The sequence below is a fragment of the Cuculus canorus genome, chromosome 7 (genome assembly GCF_017976375.1).
Source record: "Cuculus canorus isolate bCucCan1 chromosome 7, bCucCan1.pri, whole genome shotgun sequence".
Classification (NCBI taxonomy): domain Eukaryota; kingdom Metazoa; phylum Chordata; class Aves; order Cuculiformes; family Cuculidae; genus Cuculus; species Cuculus canorus.
The window spans coordinates 3,552,054-3,574,501 of NC_071407.1; the positions used below are offsets into that span (position 1 = coordinate 3,552,054).

Genomic DNA, 22,448 nt, shown 5'->3' on the forward strand with positions numbered 1-22,448 from the left:
AGACTTATAGCTGTGTGCTTTGTTATTACAGGACCAAAAAAATAAGGCTAAAAAGCTGCATTTTGCTGACTAACTGCTTCCATCGAGTACTGTTGGCTCCAGAGGAGCTGTCAGTGCCAAAAGGACTGTTGCTGAAATGACAATGAGTTCCGAAAAAGGCAAATTTGGTTTATTCTTTAGAGAAGTCTGAGCCTCTTGACATTGGTTCTGCTGGGGCTGATGTCTGAAAGTCTTCTGCTGCCATGGGCTGAGTCCTTTAATATCTAATGAAAGTTTACGGGATGGCAGGAATTAATTAAAGGGAAAGATAGTGTAACTTGAGGCACAGCCGTCCCAGATCCACTTAAGCTGTTGAAATAGAAACTGTACTTGGCAGGTTCTGTCCTGTAAGGCACCGTTCTTGGTGGGTGTTTGTCCCCAAATGTGTTGTTGTTACAAGGCTAACAAATATTTATTTTAACTGATGAGGCAGTTGTTTTTTAAAGGTGAAAAGCTACCCGGTGGAAAACTTCTGAAAATACTCTTCTTTATGCTGTTTTGCATTTAAACTAATGCAAAAGTATGGTAGCACAACGTAGTTAAAGTAGTTAAATTATCTTAAGTGACAAGTCTGAGGTGCCCAAAGTCAGTTAGAGTCCACGTGATGAAAAGGTAATGAGATGCATTACCAAAGTGTAATGAGATGTGTGTTAGTTATCCTAACAGAAATGACCTATATTTGTTACTGCAGGGAGGTAAATTTTCTCTCTGTGTTTGAATGTATTCCTATGTCCTCCATTCTTAGTGATTACAACCCAACACTTATTTTGAAATTACTTGAGGAAAGTCATTTCAGAGTGTTCTTTTAAACAGAAGCAGCATGGAAAGAAGGACAAAAAAGGTGCTCTTCTTTTTCTTCTTTACTGCTTACAGGTGTAGGCAACAATATTGTTTTGGAAGTGAACGTAGTTGATGGAAGGATCTGCTGTCTCCGAGTATTTGGGGTATTGGGTGTACGTACTTTTCAGTATTGCTTTCGAAGTGGTGTATGGCTTCAGATCACTGTGACATGGAATCATGGAATAGTTTGGGCTGGAAGGGACGTTAAAGATCATCCAGTTCCAACCCCACTGCCATGGGCAGGGACACCTCCCACTGGATCAGGTTGCTCAAGACCCCATCCAACCCGGCCTTCAGCACTTCTAGGGAAGGTTCATCCATGAATTGCCTGTACCAGGGCCTCCCCATCCTCATAGTGAAGAATTTCTTCCTAATGTCTAATCTAAATGTTTCCCCCCCATAATTTAAAGCCATTCCCCCTCATGCTGTCACTCCACGCCCTTGTAAAAAGTCCATCCCCAGCTTTCCTGTAGGCCCTCTTTAGTTACTGGAAGGCTGCTCTAAGGTCTCCCTGGAGTCTTCTTTTCTCCAGGCTGAACAACCCCAACTCTCTCAGCCTGTCCTCACAGCAGAGGTGCTCCATTCCTCTTTTCATCTTTGTAGCCCAGACTTTGTAGCCTGTAATCAGGTTTCTGTAAAACACCTATTGATTTGAAGGAGTTCAGAGAACATCTGTTCACTTTCAAAGAACATCCATTCAGGAGCCCTTGTTCGGTTTCTTTCTTGGGATGTGTTTTTCTAGTCTTGAGAAACTTGCCTGGCACCAGGTCACTAAACTGTCTGAGAAGCGATGCGAAAGGTAGAGGGGAAGGCAGACGGCAGCGTGCGTGGCTGATTGCTGTCGTGTTTCGCCTAACGCTTATGCTTTTCCTGAACAAGGTCAGCAGACTGAACCTGAGGCAGGTGTTCCGTAGCTGCCCGCTCGATTCTCAGTGGCAGTTGTGATGCTGACTGGTGTCTGGGCAAATTCACTTGGCTCTTTGGAACGGCGACAAGGACACTGAAGCTGCCTCTGTGCAAGATACGCTTATCTTTCACCCAGGCTGAATTTTCCAAGCCCTGTGTTAGATACTTGATACTGAATGCTCTAAGGCTTGCTCCATTACCAAGTTTAACGAGAGCATCATGAAGAAACACGATCTCTGTATTGATGATATTTAGGACTTAAAAGTGTGGCTTGAGTTTTAATCTGTGATAGCTTTCCAAGATGGCTTGCTTAGATTATGAATATTAATATTACCTAACTGTGATATTTCCAGCAATGCACATTTCTGGTCAACTGGCCCTTATATTTCCTGTAGATAAGACTTCAAATTGAAACAAACCCAAGTCAAGTGGGCAAAAATCTTGTGTTATGAACGGTTGGTTGTAGAACCGGAGGAACTGTAGCAAACTGACTAACAGCTGTGTTGTAACTGCAGTTGGTTACCTGGAAGGTTGCCTTGTTTGTCTTGGGTTTTATCGGCACTGCTGGTACTTTGCCCTTAAAGGCAGAGTCATCTTCCGCTGTGGTTGTTCTTTTGTTCAGTTGAAAACAGGAGTCAGCAGCAAAAACATTTGGAGTTGTAATTTTACCCGGTTTACCCTTCAGCAGCCACCATCATAGTCACATTTCTGGTCGTTTTGGTGAATTACTGTGCTTAGCAACTACTGCTGACTCCACATACATTGAAAATATTTATATTGCTGGGGTTTTCTTCACCAGTTTTAAAGGTCCTCTCTTGCCCTGTGTTTGTTTTCTGGATTTGATGAAGTGTGATCATTCTCAGTCTCTGTTCCCGAGCACTGGGGCTCTGTAGGGTTTTTTCTTTTATGATTTATTTGATCTCTTTAAAAAAAAAACCAAGCCAAAAAATGCCAGAAACTTTGAATAGGGGCATTCCACGTATCTTCTGAGGACCTGGCTATTAATCTGACAGCGATATCTCACTACTTTGAAGGTATACACTCTTGACAAGCTCTTAATGTCATTTGCTAAATTTATTCCTCCCTGTGGCAGAGGTAATTTTTATGGTGAAAGGAATTTCTTTGCTGATGGTGGGATATCCTCTTGGCAGCTGTAGTCTCTGTTCTCTAGAGGGTTGGTTTTTTTCCGACATACCTGTGTTGTTGGTGTTCATACACTGCAATCGTCATTCCCCAGCAGAACCCATCCTGCTTGAGTGCTTTTGTCATTTATTAGAATTTAAAAGCGTTTCCCACTTCAGTTTCTTGTGTTGAACCACTTCCGTTTTTCAGAAACTTGTGAAAACAAATCTGTTGGTGTGAGCCTAGTGGTTTGACTTTATCAGGCTGGGGGGTGTTTAATTTCCCCATCCAGTTTCTAGGCAGCTGTAAGACTGCAGGATGCAAATTTGGGGTCTCAGTAAAAGAATTCTTTGTACACACTTCGACAGTTTTGAGTCAAATCAGAGTATGTGGGAACACAGGCACAGGATCTGACTTAGAGTATTTGTTCTTAATGCTTACCTTTTATGTACTCACACACATGATTTTTGGTTTTTTATCTATTTTGAAGAACTGTTTGGTAATTGAATCTTGTAGGTACCAGCTGGTCCAGCTGAGATGTGACCAAAAGCTTGGTTTGGCCATATAAGCTTCAGGCTTCATAATAAGTTTATGCAGTCTGGCTGTTTCTAGATTTGGAGCCGCTGTGAAAGTAGCGGGTGTAAAACCATCACACACATTCACCTTTGCACAACCCATAAGGACTTATTTCTCAGCTCTATCTCTCTTCCATGAAGGTCCAGGAACGTTAAAGATGCTGCCCGGGCTTCAGTTTGGGGTGGTTTGTACATGGCTGGTGGTGCTGCTGCCGCATCAAGTCCTGTTGAAATAGAGGTAGCCTGGGTTTAGGGAAAAGGATCTTTGCACCTCATGGGGGAACAAGAGAAGAATCACACCCTTTTGACTTAATTGTAGAATCACTGAAAGCCAGGTTTGGAAGAGACCTCAGGAATCGTCTGGTCCAATCTTTTAGGTGATCTATGGTTTCAGAGAGACAGCCCAGCACCCTGTCAAGCTGAGCCTGAAAAGTGTCCAGAGTAGAGGAGTCCACTGCTTCCCTGGGGAGATCAGTCCAATGTTTCACGGTTCTCATGGGAAAACATTTTCTTCTGGAATCCAATCAGAATCTCCCCAGGAGCAACTTATGTCCATTTCTCCTTGTCGTTTCGATGTGACTCCTAGTACAAAGGGAGTCTCCATCCTCTTGGTAGGTACCCTTTATGTACTGGTACATGGTGATAATGGACTTTGGTTTATACTCTTGACAGCGATTCACAGGTCTTTGCTTGTAGGAAGACTATGGCTTGACCTGATTCTTCCTCTTCCAGGTCCCCTGTGATGAGGAGGGTGGTAGCATCCCGTTAAAGCTTCTGATGCAGTGCTGCTGTTGGGGGTGATTCTCTTTCATGACACAACCGAATCTCAAAAAGCCAGGTGTTAACTTACTTCTACCACCAAAATTTGACTTCATTAAGTAAGCTTACTTCATGCGGAGCAAAAGACTTCTTGCACTGCAAGCTCTTTCTCTTCCATGTGCCAGTAAAGACATGCCTGGTCCATAGCCCAGAGGAATAAACAGTGGAATGACGCTTGCTTTCCTTGACAGCTCTACTTACTTTTTGATTAAATAAGTAGGATTGGAATACTGAAATGGCATTATCCATTGATTTGGCATGGAAGGGCTCTTGATCTTCTTAAAGGCCATCCTGGTTTACAATACGTTAGTAAATGCTCAGGGATATGCATGTAGCATTTTTAAGGTTGGGATTTTAGTTTGTATTTTGTTTTTAATACACAGCTTTAGAAAAGAAGTTGATGAATTTTTTAACAGAAAGGGTGGGAAGAGTCTCACCACCTCACTCGGCGTAAATGAAGGTGTCTTTTCTGTTGTTCACTATGCCGTCCATGAAGAACAATCTTGTTTTAAAATCCTTACTGTGTATTGGCACTAAAGGAAGAACTAAGAGCTGTGCGACAACAGTAAAGGGGGGGCACGCTGAAAAGATACTGAAGGAAGGTGCCATGTGAGTACGGCATGGAATAGCCGATGATTTTGTGTTTTCATTCCATGATGAACATGCAGTGAATTACCCTCCGCAGTAGACTAAGGAAGGGCTACCTGAACAGGCAGCTTAATTCCCAGTCTCACACAGGTGAACCCTTACTGGGACCTGCTGGAGCACTGTGTAAGTTGGTATCCTTGTTTTTAGATAACCAGTTCTTGTATTGGTGCCTTAAGGGCTGATGATTCAGAATTCTTGGTTCAGGGAGTGTGTGGGGAGAGCTGTCAAGGGTGGGGCAAATCTGTGTTTAAATTTTTCAGTCAGCTGCAAAATATTAAATTGCAAGTATGAGTTTGCCCTAAAATTTGTCTTTCTTGCATACAGGAAAGCTGGGGAGGGGCTCTTATCAGGGAGTGCAGGGACAGGATGAGAGGGAATGGTTTTCAGCTGAAAGAGGGGAGATTGAGATGAGATCTTGGGAAGAAAAGTTCTCCTGAAAAGGTGGTGAGGCACTGGCCCAGGTTGCCAGTTGTGTCTGGAGGTGTTCATGGCCAGGTTGGATGGGGCTTTGAGGAGCTGGATCCAGTGGGAGGTGTCCCTGCCCATGGCAGGGGGCTTGGAATTACCAGATGATCTTCAACGTCCTTTCCAACTCGAGCCGTTCTATGATTCTAATTTCTGAGCTTGTAAAGGTCAAACAGCCCATATTGGGACACACTGAAAGAACAAAGAATCGGGAAGTTGTGGCAACGATCGCATTTCCCTAAGTTAGTCCAAAAAAAAAAAGAAGTTTTAAGAAGGGCACATGAAAAAATGAACAGGAAACTGGAAGCTTAATTGGTAGCTGATTGATTATTTCTGCATATTATTTACTGGCTTGAAACAATGGACCTTCAGCATCCTGAAGGCTGATCCCTTCCCTACTGATGCCTGCAACTGAGTTCTTATGTGATCTTGGGTAAATCGTACAATCTTTTCTTGTCTCCACTGTGGATTTGAAAGAAAAAAAAGTCTCGTAGTACTCTTTTTGGAAGAAAATGCGAATAAATAATAAAGAAAGGCACTCAGCTACTCTGGTGGTACGGGACGTGTGTTTAACGGTATTGTATTAACCATGCTTCCTGGCATTGATCTGTAACCTGAGCTAGTGTGGGTTTAAAATCGTGGCTGCAAGCCAGTACATCCACCTTGTAATTTTTGAACTCAATTCGTAAGATTGTTTAACTCTCCATTGATCAAAGATCGATTGTTTGGGGAGCCACCATGTTTTTTAGACACTTCACAGTTACTTCAGTTCTCAAAGGATATCCAATTCATCCGTAGGCTATTAATGAAGTTTATGACCGAGGTTATTTAAGAGGTCTGTGTAGATAACCACAATAGCTTTAAGATAAATGAAATGAGGAGCTGATTTGCATAAAGGAGGTGTGCAATATTAACTTCTTTTTTCTTTTCTTCTTGTATAGCTATTGGCGAATATGAAGAGCTTAAAGCAGAAAATAAGAAAGCGAAAGAAGAGGTTTGTATCTATTGATTATTTCTTTAATACTAGGGTGCTAAATATCAGGCTACGTGATTAGATGTGGGAGGTTGTTTTCTGCTTTTGTGAGTTCCTCTGATTACTTAGTGTCATTCATAACTACCACTTGTATAGGTGTTTAACATCTTTGTTGGAGACATGGACAGTGCAGTTGAGGGCACCATCATGAAGTTTGCCAGTGACACCAAGCTCTGTGTTGCAGTCGACACACTGGAGGGAGGGGGATGCCATCCAGAGGGACCTGGACAGGCTTCAGAGGAGAGCCCATGAGAACTTCATGAAGTTCAACAAGGCCAAGTGCAGGGACCTGCTCCTGGTCTGGGGCTAGCCCAACCACCAATACAGTCTGGGTAGAGAATGGATTGAGAACAGCCCTGAAGAGAAAGACTCCGAGGTGCTAGGGAATGAAATGCTCAACGTGAACCAGCAATGCGTGTTTGCAGCCCAGAAAGCCATCCATGTCCTGAACTGCATCCAAAGCAGTGGGACCAGCAGGACGAGGGAGGCGATTCTGCCCCTCTGGTCTGGTGAGATCTCACCTGGAGTCCTGCATTCAGTTCTGGAATTCTCAGCACAGGAAGGACATGAATCTGTTGGAGTGAGGCCAGAGGAGGCCATGGGGATGATGCAAGCACTGGAGCACCTCCCATACGAGTAAACACTGAGATAGTTGGAGTGGTTCAGCTTGGAGAGGAGAAGGCTCTGCGGAGACCTTATAGGAGCTTTCCAGTACTTAACGGGGGCTTACAGGAAAGCTGGGGAGGGGCTCTATCAGTGAGTGCAGGGATAGGATGAGGGGGAATGGTTTTAAGCTGAAAGAGGGGAGATTTAGGTGAGATATTAGAATGAAATTATTTCCTGTGAGGGTGGTGAGGCCCTGGCACAGGTTGCCCAGAGCAGTCGTGGCAGCTCCATCCCTGTTCCAGGCCAGGTTGGATGGGGCTTGGAGCCCCTGATCCAGTGGGAGGTGTCCCTGCCCATGGCAGGGGTTGGAACTAGATGGGCTTTGAGGTCCCTTCCAACCCAAACCATTCTATAGTTCTATTTCTACATGTATTAAGGAGTGATGAATCCATGTCCTAGCAGCTATTCTAGCAGTTCCAGTCCAGGAAATCGCTATAACTATATGCCTATATTTTTTTGAAATGTTTGCCTCAGTAGCCAGTTTGCATATGGTTACAAGGTGAGCTTAAACCAAATCAAGTGTTTAGGTATTTTTAGGAAAGCTTGTTTCTTTTGGATCTAAACCTTGTTTTAAACCTGATTTGCACTGTGGATGTTACTGAAAACAAAATAGACCACCACTTCTCCTTACCAAGCCCTCCTGAAAATCCAGAATGTAGGGATGTGATTTGTCAAGGTATTTCAATTATTCCTCTTCTCCCTCAAAAAACCTCCAACCCAGTTTTTAATGAGAGAGCAAGATGTCTTATCTCGGCTTGCAGAATAAAATGGATTTGCTGTCTATCACCCATCCACGTGTGAGATCTGTGTGCCTGTCCAACTTGAAAAGAGGCTTTGAACGTATGGGCTGAACTTCATACATTACTGTGGGCTTTGGTTTTTAACGTTCAGAGATACTGGAGTAAGAAATAATAATTGCTTTCTGGGTTGTTCATTGTAATTGTGATAAACTGTCTTCCTTGTAGTAAAATTGAATACATTTGGGGAGGTATCTCTTCCCAGCCAGGACTCTTAGTCATTCCACACGCCTGCTTTCTGCGAGGAAGCTGACAGGAACAGGGAACTCTGGGATGGATTTGATGGCAGCGTTGTGTTGCGTAAATCCATATCAATGTGCAAAAGGTTTTTAGCAGATATCTGCCAAAAGAAACCGTGGCCAAGAGAAGCCTCTTATCAGTTCTGGATAGCGAAGAAGGCAGAGGAATCAGTGCTACGCTGTATTGTAAGCAGAAAATTCTCCTTTCTCCAGCGTTAGTGAGCTGCAGGTGCGAAGAACAGGTTAGTTTTCAAATCCCTGTTAGCTGCCAAGGCATGTAGGTTAAATTTAGCTTTTTGTCAAGTGCTTTCTGAAGGGTAAGTTTTAGTCCAGCTGGTATAAATGTTGCAATTCAAGGCTGTATTGGGAAGACCTTGTCCTTAACTACTTTCTCATTATTAAAGAAAACTTGAATCTTATCTTATCGTTACGCTTCAGCCATGATTATGCGTATATCTACTGAGCACAGCATACTGTGCTTCACCCTCTCCCACCCATTTTCCCTCCTACCCACTGACCTTCTTGTCTCTTTTACTGTGCTTGCCACTGCATTCCCGTTCTCCTGTCCCACTCCAGAGCCTCAGATACCCCAAGAAATCTGTCCTCTGGTTTTGCTGTTCAGAAGACTGTAGCAGTTCATCTCAATGCTTCGAAGAAAATGATGATGAAACTGAATTAGTCCCGTTAGTCCCATATCATGTCTCCACCACCAACAGGGAGGGGGGAGAGTAGGAGCGCATATAACGCCTCTGCAGAGCATTCCACAGGTCTCCAAACCACTTGCAGCCTGGAGACTTCCTCAGCTGCGTGGTTTGAGGGTGTTCTGCCCTTCACAGCTCTCTTCCTTGGATTTGTCTTCTCTGCCAGCCCATGCTGGTTGTTGGCTTCCATCGTGTGTGAGGAGCTGCACACCAGGGCTGTCCACTGCATGAAAAATGAGCTCCCCAGCTTTGTCTGGAAACCACGTCCTACTAGCTCTGGTGTTTCTTCAACAAAGTTTTGTTTAGATTGGAGGAGAGGGAGGTTGAGGAGGCTTTTCTTGAGCTGCCTCAGTGCAGGAAGGACATGGATCTGTAGAGCGAGTCCAGGGGAGGCCACAGAGATGATCCGAGGACTGGAGTGTCTCCCACACGAAGACGGGCTGAGAGTTGGGGTTGTTCAGTGTGGAGAAGAGAAGGCTCCAGGCAGACCTTCTGGTACTGAAAGGGGCTCCAGGAAAGCTGGGGAGGGGCTCTTGGTCAGGGAGTGCAGGGATAGGACAAGGAGCAATGATTTTAAGCTGAAAGAGGGGAGACTGAGATGAGATCTTAGGAAGAAATGTTTTCCTGTGAGGGTGGGGAGGCCCTGGCCCAGGTAGCCCAGAGCAGCGGTGGCTGCCCCATCCCTGGAGGGGTTCCAGGCCAGGTTGGATGGGGCTCATCCATTTTCATGGCAGGGCGTTGGAACTGGATGGGCTTTAAAGTCCCCTCTGACCCATTCCACGATTCTATGATTTTTTTCTTCAAAGGCCATTCCAATCAAATTTTTTGTCGACAAAATGAAGGTGAAGTGAGATGATCTGAGGTTGTTTCTTGCATTCTACTCTTCTTTCTTCCTCACTCGTTTCTCTCACAAGACTCCTTTCCCATAACTGGGTATCTTTAGCCACTCTTTTGTATTCCTCCTGGGGGCTGGTATGATGGTTTTTTTTTTTCTGAATGCTTGTATAAGAGCTGAAAATCTTCCAACTCTGAACACATGGGGATTTCATCCCCAGCCGGGCAAATTAGTTAAGCACGTGCTCAGGGTTGGAAGATTTTCCGTTATTATGCAAGTATTCTCCATCTAAGAACCTCCATCCTGCAAATCGGTGTGCTTGTGTAAGCAGTCCTACTTAATTGTTTAAGGTGCTTGGGCTCAAGTGGTTACATGTGAGGCCTTAAGTGCATTTCTTCTACAGAAAAAAAGAATCTCCTGATGCAGAGTTCATGGTTATATTTGCTTACAGTGCCACTACTGGAAGAATCTATTCCTTGTGTTCTTGCAAGACTGGGCAATGCTGCAAGCTTGTTAGCATCTCTCTGACTTTGTATCTTAGTTTATGCTTTGCAGGATCAAACCTGATGTTGGAGGAAGTCTGGCACAGGGTAGATCTGCCTATGGATTAGGAAGTAAGGGGTAACTTCTGCTCCAGCTCTGCCACTTGTTTCACTATGAGTGTAAGCAAGTGGTTTCCTCTGCATCAACTGCGGTCACAGAGCTGCGTTGACAGGAAAAGAGAAGAGAGAGTTAATCTTTGCAAATTATTTATGGAAAGTACCCCGCCAGAGTGAGATAGCATTCCGTATGGATGTGCTTTTGATCCCTTTTTTTCCTATGTCACCAGCAAACTTGTACGGCTCTGAAGGATGAGCTGCGTCAAGGAGAAATGATCCTAGTTCATGGTAGAAACATGGAATTTGGTCCATAATGTGCAGCTAATTAAAAGTAAGGTGTAATTTTAATTTTAGAAAATTTATGCTTTGTTCCATATTTCTTTCTTAGGATTAGAAGGCAAATTGGCAAAATTTACGTAGGTTACTTTGTTCAAAGTGCTGCTGCTTAAATGGATGCTAATAACCTTGAAAATTCAGGAGGAGAATATGAGATCTTTAACCCGCAGCGTCTCTTCCTCATTGCTTTGCTAAGCTGCCAGTTTGGAGATCACTGGTGAGGTCTTTGACAGAATTGGTGCAGGCTTATTTTTTTGTTAACGTTTTTAAGGTACTTTGAAAAATGGGAGCAAAAATTACACTGGGAAATCACTTCTCTTGGGCCATCCTTTTAAATGACGCAGCTGACTAAACAAGAATACTAGCACCCAATAAATAGATAACCAACGTTCAGTTGCTCACTAATGTAGAGAACTTAATATGCAGTTATGACGTATTCAGAGTCAGATCATGAATAAATATTTGACTGTGTGCTAATCAGACAGAAACGACTCTGAACGCTGGTTTTGACAGTGTTTTGTCATGCTGCCAGTCGGGGAAAAAAGGCAAGACAGCTTTCCAAAACAGTAGGTGTAATACTGTATCTCTGATACATCATTCATGGTGTTTACTCTCGTAAAGCACGTCTATAGAGTGGATTATATGTTTTGTCACCAAACGGGAATGGAGGAGGGCGTCTGCCCTGATGATATGCTCATTCTTTCTGTAGAGTATAACAAATGCCATGGGAGACTTTTGAGCAGTGTACCAAACACATTATTTTAGAACAGGCAGTAAATCTGCATAAATTTCACAATCTGTATAAATGAAAAAGAATGTATCTTGTGTTGCTTAGCAATGGCTTAATTGACTATATGGCTATTATGTGAACTTCTTGCATCTTAATATCTGAACTGAACAATCTCCTCCTTGTGTTTGCCCTTTGAAGGCCTTTTACTGAAGTCAGTAGGAGCTTATGTGCAAAATAGTTGGCAAAGAAGGAGCTGCCTGTTAGAAGTGATCAGACAAGAAACCCAGGCCTTCCCAGAATCACAAAATCATGGCATGGTTTGGGTTGGAAGGGAACTAAAAGCCCATCCAGTTCCACCCCCCTGCCATGGACAGGGACACCTCCCTCTGGATCAGGGGCTCCAAACCCCATCCAACCTGGCCTGGAACCCCTCCAGGGATGGGGCAGCCACACCTTGACTGGAAGACATGGTATCTCTGCCTATGGTTGGGGCCTCCCCACCCACACAGGAAAACATTTCTTCCTGATTTCTCATCTAAATCTCCGAATCGCCCCTCTTTCTGCTTAAACCCATCCCCTCTCATCCTGTCCCTGCACTCCCTGGTAAAGAGCCCCTCCTCAGCTTTCCTGCAGTACTCTTTGAGAACTGGAAGCTGCTCTAAGGTCTCCCCAAAGCCTTGTCTTCTCCAGGCTGAACACTACCAGCTCTCTCAGCCTTTCTGCATACGGGAGGTGCTCTAGCCTTCTCCTCATCTCATGTGCCCCTCCTCTGGACTTGCTCCAACAGCTCCATGTCCTTCCTGTGCTGAGGACTCCAGAACTGAATGCAGGACTGCAGGTGATGTCTCATCAGAGCAGAGCAGAGGGGCAGAATCACACTTCAGCAGTTAAAGACAACCTCAACTTTTCTAATTCTTTGCTAGATTGGAGATAAAGTGAGGGTTTTTTTTGGTAGGACTTGTAACAGCTCTGCTTGGATGGGTTTGATTGCGAGACAAAAAAGCAAAGTGCTTTCCATTGATCGTTTCAGCAAGTGCAACAATCTCCCGCTCTCTTTTTCTTCCTGCTCTTTCATTCTGAAGCACAGTAGCAGCGAAAGGAAAAGGTTCGGAAAGCAGCGACTGGGAGCAGGAATTGCTCTGCAGAGACTTGAAGGTACAGCCCGTGATTGTGCAGAGAAACATGCGTAGCTGTCAGGAGAACAGTCAGCTCGCTGTGGGCCAAATGGAGCTCTCTGTGCAAATAGCACTCACGGTGAAGTGGAACAGGTCATTTAACTTCCCTTTTGCCGCATGGGGAAAGCGGTTACACTTTACAGTGTGTTCCTGGAGCATTTTAAAAGGAGTTTTTTCCCTGTGGTTGGGACAAGGAGTGCTCTGCATCCTCTGCATCAAGGTTTCCATCAATAGGAAAGTGTGTCATTGACTCCTACAGGCAGCGGATCAGATCCTTACTATGCTAATCTTCCCATTTTTTAAACTGAGCATTAAAAGCCCTTGCTCACTTAATGGGCAGTGGGCTGAAAGCTTGTAGCGTGCAGAAAAATCCGTGGGTGAAGCATACCAGTGTGGTTACAGACTCTCTCTTGTAAAATAAGGAGGGGCAGCAGCTCACGCTGATCCTCCTTTTGCAGCGGAGCTGTGCTCTGCAGGAACAATCCGAAATACTCTTTCTGCATCTTTTACTGCCTTCTGTTCTTAGACTGCGCTTCTGCCGTTAAGGTAAGGCACTGAGAAGCTGAGAGGGAGGGCAGTGAGCAGCAAGGTTCATGCACAGATTTCCCTTCCACACCTCTCCTGTGCAAGATTCTCTTTAAAGAGCTCCTTTGTTAACAGGTCCAGATGAAGCGGTGAGTCCTGATCCGGTGCTGCTCGCTTAATACATCTCACTCCTTCTGCAGCTCTCACTTGTTCCACAGACCTTTACAGCAGGTAGTGAGTGACCTGTCCTTCCGACTCGGTCGCTGTCGCTTGCCTTGTCACCCCACTGCCATAAGAAGAGAGTTGCTTGTTGAGCGCAGCTCCTTTTGCTCCCACAGAACCAGCAGCAGCGGCTTCCAAAGCCTGCGGGAGGCTGACCCTGCGACGACAGCAATGGCCTTCTCTCCTTGCCCAAGAGCGGGGCCTCATCCAAGCTCCTCCGGAGCTGATAGAAGGGCTCTCTTGAATTTGGCTGCCTTTGATTCAGGCTCTCTCCCTTCTTGTTACTGAACAGCAGCTCCTTTCCCACCTACCTCAGTGGGTCTCCATGTGGAAAAACTGAAAATCGAGTAAAATCATGTCAGTGGTTTTTTTTCCCAGTTCTGTTCCAATGACCGGTGTCCTCCGGTGTCCTCGTGACTGCACTTACAGCGTAAGGAGCTCAGGCACATAGATCTCTTCCAGAAGTTAACTCCTGGTCTTTAGGCTGATTTATTGCTCTGAGCGTACACAACCGCCTGTGAGGAAGGATGTCTGGTTCGCCGTGTGTGTCAGACGGGCTCTGTGCCAGTCATACTTCCCCTCGGGTCATGTGTTTGTCACCGTGTGGTTAATCACTGACGGTGGTGCCTCTTGTGAAGTTTACTCATTCCTGTGAATACTTTCCTTTGCCTGTAGAAGAGATTTACTTAGAGAAGACATTGTCTTAGAAAAGGCTGTTAAACGTCGTGTTATTCTTTCTCTTTGAAGAAACCCCTCCTTCGTAGGATCGGTGGTTGCAGCCCTGCGTAGAGTTACCATTAACCCCCAAATTAATAAATCTGGGGTGATGGAAAATCCTTAAAGCAAGAAAATGGGTGTCCTCCCCCTTCAAGCTTTGCTCATGGTATTATAAAACTGTACAGCATGTCCCTCTTTATTGGCTTTGAGGTTTTTGCACACGCTATAGAAATATAAGCCTCTCTTCCAAGTCTATTTGTGCTAAAGACCTAAAGCATCTTGGCGTGCAAAGTGTTGCTTTCACTGCTGTGTGGAGGATCTTTTATCTCAGTTTTGGATAATGCAGCTCTTCTGAAATATTTTCAGAGTAGCTCTGAATTGGAACCTAAAATCAAGCGCAACTCACTGGTTTGGTTGGAAAATGCTCAGAGTAATGAATTTTTTATGCATGATTTCCATTGATCTCATATGTGTGAGAGTAAAAAGGAACGATGCTTTGATAGGTTTCTGTACTTTATTGTGCTGGCAGTTGATCTTTGTTGATTTTGCACGTTGTGACTGACTGCTAATTAAAGAACTTCATTTCAATTTTTGCTTCTCCTACAGTGTGACAAAATCAAGCAAGAACGAGATGAGGCTGTCAAAAAACTGGAGGAGTTTCAGAAAAGTAAGTTGGTAGTGGGAATTTTTGGGTATAGGGAGTTACGAACATGACTCTTTCTACTCCACAGCAGCGGAAAGAATGCTGAGATTCAGGTCCATGTGCCGTTTCTCCTTCGAAGCCTTGTTTTAAAGAGTTAATCCAGTGGGATTTTGACCGTTGTCAGACTAATTGCTGTCACAGCGTTTACACCTCTGCCACAGGTAGCTGTTCTTAAGATGGGAAGTGATGTAAATACAGTGGTACCTTTCTCACCTGGATTCTGCAAGTCACTTTTAGAATGATATATGGTTGGATTGAGTGGGATTTGGCCCTTTTGCTGAGATTGCTAATAATAATGGCAATTTTTTCACAAAGAAGTAAAATTACTTCAAGCCTAGACACACCCATTGAGGTTTCTAGGATGAACTGCTGCCTCTTGATAATTTCTGGAGCAAGTTCTGTCTTGTCTGGGCTGCGAGAATGTCAATATTCAGTTTTACACTTTTATGGTAATGGTTCTATTGAAGCTCTATGGTGTCTGGAAGCAACAAAGCCCATCTAATGGGAGTGGAAGTATCCTACTGGAATAGCTCCTTGGAAGAGACAATTACAATAAGATTGTGGTCTGTTATGTCTGGTTTGTGCCAGCACGGTGAGCTGCGCAGCAAAGCATCGGAAATGTGGATGGAGTTAATGCAGGAGAAGGAAATCACATGCTCTGTACTTTTGTGTGACTGCCTTAACAGAGGAGTTTGTTCACTTCTGTTTTATAGTTCTTCGTATGATACAATTATGGAACAGAATCTAAAATCAACAGGAATCATCTACTGTCTCAAATGGTCTTAGATAACTGTTCTGTGAGGCAAGAATGTTCTCTGAGAAGTCTAATTCCTCTAGAAAAAATTGTAGCCTGTTTTGTTTTTGTTATGATACGAGGAGTACCAGAGCGTGGCAGAAAATGTCAAGTAGTTAAGACTTAAAATTTGAAGTAATATTTGATGTTGTAAAATTTTATAGGTTTCTTTTATCTTCCTTTCACGTTTTTAAAGGACATACCTTGTAAACATAGTGATAAAATGCCAGGAATATTAGGATTTTAAGGCAATAATAGAGCCCATTATTTAAATGACAATATAAAAGGCAATTATATTGATGAAGAGCTACATCGGCTTTGTGTCTGTGAATAAACTTGGCCTGTACTCAGCTTCTATTTGTTCTCCTGGCATAAACACATATTGTGTGTGATTCCAGTTTAATGGGGCCCCGTTTGTATGCCAAGCAGCTGCATTTTAGGCCCTATTGCGTGATTTCATAGCTCTCTGAAAATTGGTTCTATTGAGCACAAGAGATAGAAGGTGGTGGTGGGGGGGAAAGCTTCAACACACAATCATTTCTTTTCAATTGGAGCCAGCAAGGTTGATGACAACATGACCATTGTGTTATAATGATAAGACCACTAAGGATCTGTACCTCTCATCAAGGCTTTCACACAACAGCAGATACAATTTAATTCACTGCTCTGTCAGCAGTGCTGATACCATTATGCCGTCTGTCTCCACAGTTATAATCACTGTCCTCTGAGAAATGCAGTTGAAATGATCTTGAGCAGTCAAAGAAACTCTCAATTAAGGCTGCCACTTCCAATGTGTCAGATTGTGTCTTATGCACTTGGTACAATTTTCACTTCCAATCCTGTTTATTTACAATGTCTACCAGTAATTATGCTTAACATGTCATTTAGTGAGGGTGCCCCTGCCAAGGAGATTGTTGGGTGCTGCAGTACCATTGAGTGGGAGTTTCTCGCAGTCAATGCCATCAGCGGCTTTTAGTCCCTGATGGGATGCAGTAGTAATGTTGATAATGCAAGTATCGTGCTCATCAAGTCATAATTAGATGCCACTCAAATGTGCCACTTGTAATAACAGTGTTGATTCATGTTTTCTCGGTGACTGCAACTACTAATTAGTTAAGTGGTTTTTGGTTGGCCTGCATTTGCTGCGGATTATTATTACCCCTGAAAAAACTGTCAAGGTTAGAGATGTTTCAGGCCACTTAGTGCTGCTTTATGAATTTTAATATTGACATAATAAGAACTTTGGACGGACTTAGGAAATAATGTATTTTTGTATTTAATTTGGAAAGACTTTTTTTCCCCCGAGTTAATCATAATTGCAGGTTAATTAAGTTTAAATGAACCAAGAGTAATCCCTAGTTCTGCCATGTGAGCCCAATCCTTGTTTCCCGACTTTAGCCATGCTGGAGGGCATTAGATTTACGTCTAACGTAAAATGGGAGCAGCTCTGCATCTTCGCCGTTTCCTCATCCTGCCCAAAGCATTTCCTCGCTCCAAATCCCCAGAGCTAGGTAGAATAAAACAGAAGAGAGATGGACATGTAGTACCTGAAGCTTTTCCTCTCTCAAATTAATTGTAGCAGTTGGTACAGCATGCTCGGAGCAGATAATTTCTTCAACGCCAGAAAAAAGGGAAATAAAGAAAACAGCTAAAGAAAGAGATGTGGTTGCTCTGCTGTTAGAAGACTTCATGTGAATATAGTTTTTTGAACAGCAATTTCCAGTACTCAGCCCTGCTCTTTTTTTCTTTGGCTGCTTGTGTTTTGTAGAACTCACCTTGCATGCAGCTGCTGGTTCCCTGTGGTAGTAACGAAAATATTAGCGTTATTGTAGAATCATAGAATGGTTTGGGTTGGAAGGGACCATAAAGAGTCTCCAGTTCCACCCCCTACCATGGGCAGGGACACCTCCCACTGGATCCGATTGCTCCAAGCCCCATCCAACCTGGCCTTGAACACCTCCAGGGATGGGGCAGCCACCACTGCTCTGGGCAACCTGGGTCAGGGCCTCACAGGAAGGCATTTCTTCCTAATATCTAATCTCCATCTCCCCTCTTTTGGCTTAAAACAGTTCCCCTCATCCTATCCCAGCAGTCCCTGATGCAGAGCCCCTCCCCAGCTTTCGTGGAGACCCTTTCAGCGCTGGAAGCTGCTATAAGGTCTCCCCAGAGCCTTCTCTTCTCCAGGCTGAACAACCCCAACTGTCTCAGCCTGTCCTGATGGATCAGGGTGCCAGAAGCCGGGGATGAGTTGTGCCAGTGAGCAAGGTGCTAGCCTGAGAAATGGGAAACTGTTGCTGGGTTTCCTGCTTTGCTCCAGTCCGCTTGTGCGACTTGAAGCTTGTCCCTTAGAAGATGAATTTCAATGTACAGCTTGAAGTCCAGGGGAACCACAAGCCAAAACACATCTGTGCTTTCAAATGTCCTCTAACTTGTGTTGGTGTCCTCTGTTACAAAATAAGCTTGATTTTGGTCACTTTAAGAATATTCCTTATCCTTGACCTAGCGACGTGTGCTCACCGTGGTAGTAGAGATCCTGTAAGTGCTAAAGACAGATGCATCTCTTGCTTTTCCAGCTGTGATGTCAAATACAGCAGCACGGCCGTGTATTTTAGATGCCATCAGATAGCTTGCTCTCAGCCCTGGTCTCATGGAAGGTTGTGGGGTGTCTGACTGCGTAGGACCCCGAAGGCAGGGTGTGAGACCACAGTGCTTATATTAGAAGCACGCTCGAGGGTAGAGAGACTTCAAATAAGAAACAATTCAGACATTAGAGCCAAATAGTAATACAGAACTTGGGTTGTTTGGCTGATGCTGTCAAAAATCAAGCAGTTTCCGTAAGGATTGTATCCGTCGGGGTATATCCCAGCTGCTGCAGGCGGCTTTGAAGTTGATGGGGCAGAACCTGAAGAAGGAACTGTGCTGTGCTGGTGGTTGGACTGTGGTGGAGCATGCGCTGTAGGAGACACTGCAGATATGGAGGCTGTGGTCACTTAATTCCTTTCTCCACTTCCTAGGGAACTTGCCCCAGGGCTGCACTATATGTCCAACCATCGGCTCTTCTTGCACAGTGTGTTTAGTGTCTGTGATAATACTTAAAATACTATTAACAGCTGGAAAAAAGAAGGTGAAAATACTCTTTCTAAGATACCTGAGTTAATCTGTCAAGGTTCCAGTCTTCTGAAACCGGCATCCGTACCAGTTTTCCTAGAATCATAGAATGGTTTGGGTTAGAAGGGATCCCAAAGCTCATCCGGTTCCAACGACCTGCCCTGGGCAGAGAGACCTCCCGCTGGATCAGGTTGCTCAAAGCCCCATCCAACCTGGCCTTGAACAACTCCAGGGATGGGGAGTCCACAAGGTGAGGCATTTTCAAGAGGATTCTGATGGCAGTCTTAAGGGACAGACCTAATGGTCTCACTCTGAGTCCTCAAGTGTTGACGTATGATTGGACTCCGTGATCTCAAAGATCTTTTCCAGCCAAGCAATTCTATGATTTAATGATTCTATGAAATGAAGGTGATGAGTGAAAGTGGTCAGAGAGGCTCTTGCTGGCCTTCTACTTCCATAAGCTTATGTTCAGTTCTCCAATTCCCTCTCCAGTGCTGCAAACATGGCTTGAGAGAGTTGCTTAAAGCAATGAACCAGATACTCAATGTTCAAACCAGTTCCCATCCCTGGGGATTATCTAATACTTCCCTGTATTTGAAATGCTTACTCAGAAAGTTAACAGAAAAAGATGTAATGTGTCTGATCATGGGATGCGTGTTTCAAATGCAGGAAAATACTGACTAATTGTTAAACTCTTCCCCTAGTATCTCACATGGTTATTGAGGAAGTGAACTGTATTCAGAACCATCTTGAAATTGAGAAGACGTGCCGTGAAAGTGCTGAGGCTTTGGCTTCTAAGGTGAGAAGAATTATGGTGATTCTGCTTAGTCTGATTTCTTTTCTATTTTTAGTTTTAACTTGAGATTGCATACATGTCCCATATATGTTTTCATATCATCTTGTGGATCTGTGAAATTGTTCTGAAGAGGTGAAAACTATAAGCCACATGTGAGATACAAAGTCCAATTGCTTTAAAGAAAAAAAGAAAATAACTATTTTAATTTAGTTTCTCTTCGGAACAGTAAGTCATGGACCAGCATCTTGATATCTAGTTTGTATATGCGTTCAGGTTAAATGGAAAACAAGTTTTAGAACTGTCCTGTGTGAGATATAAAACAATAATGAGCACTTCAGTGTCTAAATCAAATGGAAAAAGTCAACCACTGCATTACATTTCAGGTGATTGTTTATGAAAGCAAAGCGAGGGCAGGGGAAAGGTGACCTCTGCTGCTCTGTTGATTGCGTCTAGTCTGATGAATTTAGCAAGTGTGTAATTTTCTATATTCCATCTCATCAGAAGTGCATTATTATTAAAGAATGTTTTTATCTCCCTGTTATATATTTTTGGTTGTGTAAAATGCATCTGAGCCACTTCATCAGAAAATGGATTACAGCAATTTTGAACCAAATTTCATTAGCAATGCTGACTGCCTTTTTTTTTTTTCCTTTATTTTTTTTTTTTTCCTCCCCATCCTCTGCCCAGAGTACATCCTTAGATACGGTAAAAATCACACCAGCAAGAAATCACTTTAATTTAGATGCATTAGCAATGTACTTTCTGGAGGTATTTACTTAATTGTTTGCATAATGACACTATATTAGAATTCATAAGATAGACAATCAGCATAAGTAAGAAAATGAACGTATTTATGCAACTTTTCTTCTTTTCCACACTTTTCCTGTAATGCACGTACAGGGGCAGCTCAAAGACTGGCTTCACCCCATGGGGCTGCTTTGCCTAAGCTGATTTGTTTGGTGCTGCGAGCTAACTATATAAGGTTTCTTATTAAATATTATTAAATAAGGTTTCCATCTCACTTGCTCGTTTTCATTCTTTGGGAGTGAGACGAAGAAGTTCTTAAGTAAATCTCCTGTAGCTGGGCAGCTGAGAAAACGAGGGATCAAAGATGATTGCTTCGCTAAAAATTCAGGGTCAGCCTAACCGGTTTATTTCAAGGTAAATATTGGAAGTGCATGTTGACATCAATGAGTTTTGCGTCATTAGTAGAAAATTGAGCCTCGTTCTCAGACCTGAATGCAGGAAACACTGGGTTGGTGGGGGAGCGCTCACCCCCAACATAGCCTGAACGTCCCGATTCCATGCTGAGCTTGCTGAGAGCTGCTGCCATGGGGTGTCTAGAGGTGCAACCGTGAAACAAAAGGTGAGAGCTATATGTTACTCAGTTTTTCCTGGCACTTTGATCAAGATGGAGATGCCTTGCAGAACCTCTTTGCTATTGTCCACCGACCAGGCATGTTCAGGCATCCAGCCCACGGTGGTTTCTGACTTGTGGTTTGACCCATAAAGAATTGGTTTATGGTACATCTTACGTATGTTGACTCTACAGTAATAATGAATGAGAACTGAAAGTAATTGAAAAGGATTTTGAGATTATTCTGCCATGACTGGGATTGTAGTAGTTGTGGCGTTTGTAGTTTTTAAGCAAAATAAGGGTTTAGGAGGAGGTAAGATGTTCTATTTGACCAATTGATACAGCTGGCAAAACCAGACAAGCTTTCAGGAGCACAAGTCCTTCTCCAGGTCGTTCAGTTCGGGCTCCTGTTGATGCTGGTACATGCTTAAGGGTAAGGAGCTGAAACAGCTGTCACAAAGAATGCATAGCATTAAGTAAGCTTGATAGTTGATTTGATTTGATTTGATTTGATTTGAGCCTACACAGGGGATTTATTAGTCAGAAGTACCAGAGAAGAAAGAAGGACGTGGATGAAGCATCACATTGAGTTCAGGGTTCCTCAGAGGAGAAAGAGGACAAGCTGCCCATCTTCAAACCATTTTAATATTGAATGTTACCCTATAGAATCATCAAACAATTTGGTTTGGAAGGGACCTCAAAGCCCATCCAGTTCCAACATGGCAGGGACACCTCCCACTGGATCAGGGGCTCCAAGCCCCATCCAACCTGGCCTGGAACACCTCCAGCAATGAGGCAGCCACCACTGCTCTGGGCATCCTGAGCCAGGGCCTCCTCACCCTCACAGGAAAACATTTCTTCCTAAGTTCTCATCTCGATCTCCTCTCTTTCGGCTTAAATTCATTCTCCCTTGTCCTATCACTGCACTTCTTGATCTAGAGTCCCTCCCCAGCTTTCCTGGAGCCTCTTCCAGTACTGGAAGCTTCTCTAAGGTGTCCCTGCAGCCTTCTCTTCTCCAGGCTGAACAAACCCAACTCTCTCAATGTGCCTTTGTTTGTTGGAGCTTTTAATGACGAAGGAGAAAAAAATACAGTTAACTTTATTTTTTTTTTCCTTGCACAGCAGTTTAAAGACAGAGTAACTGACTTCTCACTGTTTGTTCTGTTCAACTTTCAGCTGAACAAAGAAAACAAGACCTTGAAAAGAATTAGTATGCTTTACATGGCAAAACTGGGCCCAGAAATTATCACTGAAGAGATCAACATTGATGAAGACGACTCATCCACAGATACGGAAGCTAACTCTGGATCATGCAGTTCTGTGCATTGCCAGCAGCAAATAAAAGGTGAGCGTTGCTGCTGAGCCTACACCACCATGTGAGGCAAAGAGTGGTCATCAAAGGATGTCCAGAAAAGTCTGTAAGAACCTGGTAGGCTTGTAGTGATGCTGTGTGATGCGTACAGCTTGCGAAGTTACAATGCAATAGAAAAATGAGATGTACACAGGTAAGAAAGTTCAATGTTACTGAGTCGGTAAAATAAATTATTCCTTAGATCCCTGACAAAGTAAAAGTTAAGCAGAAGAGCAAGGTCACCTTGGTTTTGCTTCAACTGCAGTGTCGCTATTTCAGAGCCAAAAGACAGGACTCTCCGTTTCTTTTTTCCGTTATGTACCATTGTGTGCATAAACGTCATTCATCTTC

The 22,448-nt window shown here is 43.7% G+C and overlaps 1 protein-coding gene across 5 annotated transcripts in view; it reads left to right on the forward strand.

Moving 5' to 3' along the window:
- Positions 1 to 22,448, forward strand: part of SHTN1 (shootin 1) — a 68,802-nt gene that overhangs the window by 2,743 nt on the left and 43,611 nt on the right. For 3 of the 5 annotated variants that reach the window (XM_054071672.1, XM_054071671.1, XM_054071675.1), the window contains exons 2-5: positions 6,356 to 6,408; positions 14,596 to 14,656; positions 19,298 to 19,392; positions 21,923 to 22,091. In XM_054071672.1, the coding sequence (XP_053927647.1) occupies positions 6,356 to 6,408; positions 14,596 to 14,656; positions 19,298 to 19,392; positions 21,923 to 22,091 (378 nt within the window). Of the gene's footprint in view, positions 1 to 3,980; positions 4,094 to 6,355; positions 6,409 to 14,595; positions 14,657 to 19,297; positions 19,393 to 21,922; positions 22,092 to 22,448 lie in introns of those variants that run through there. The other 2 variants (XM_054071673.1, XM_054071674.1) reach the window with 2 other exon arrangements.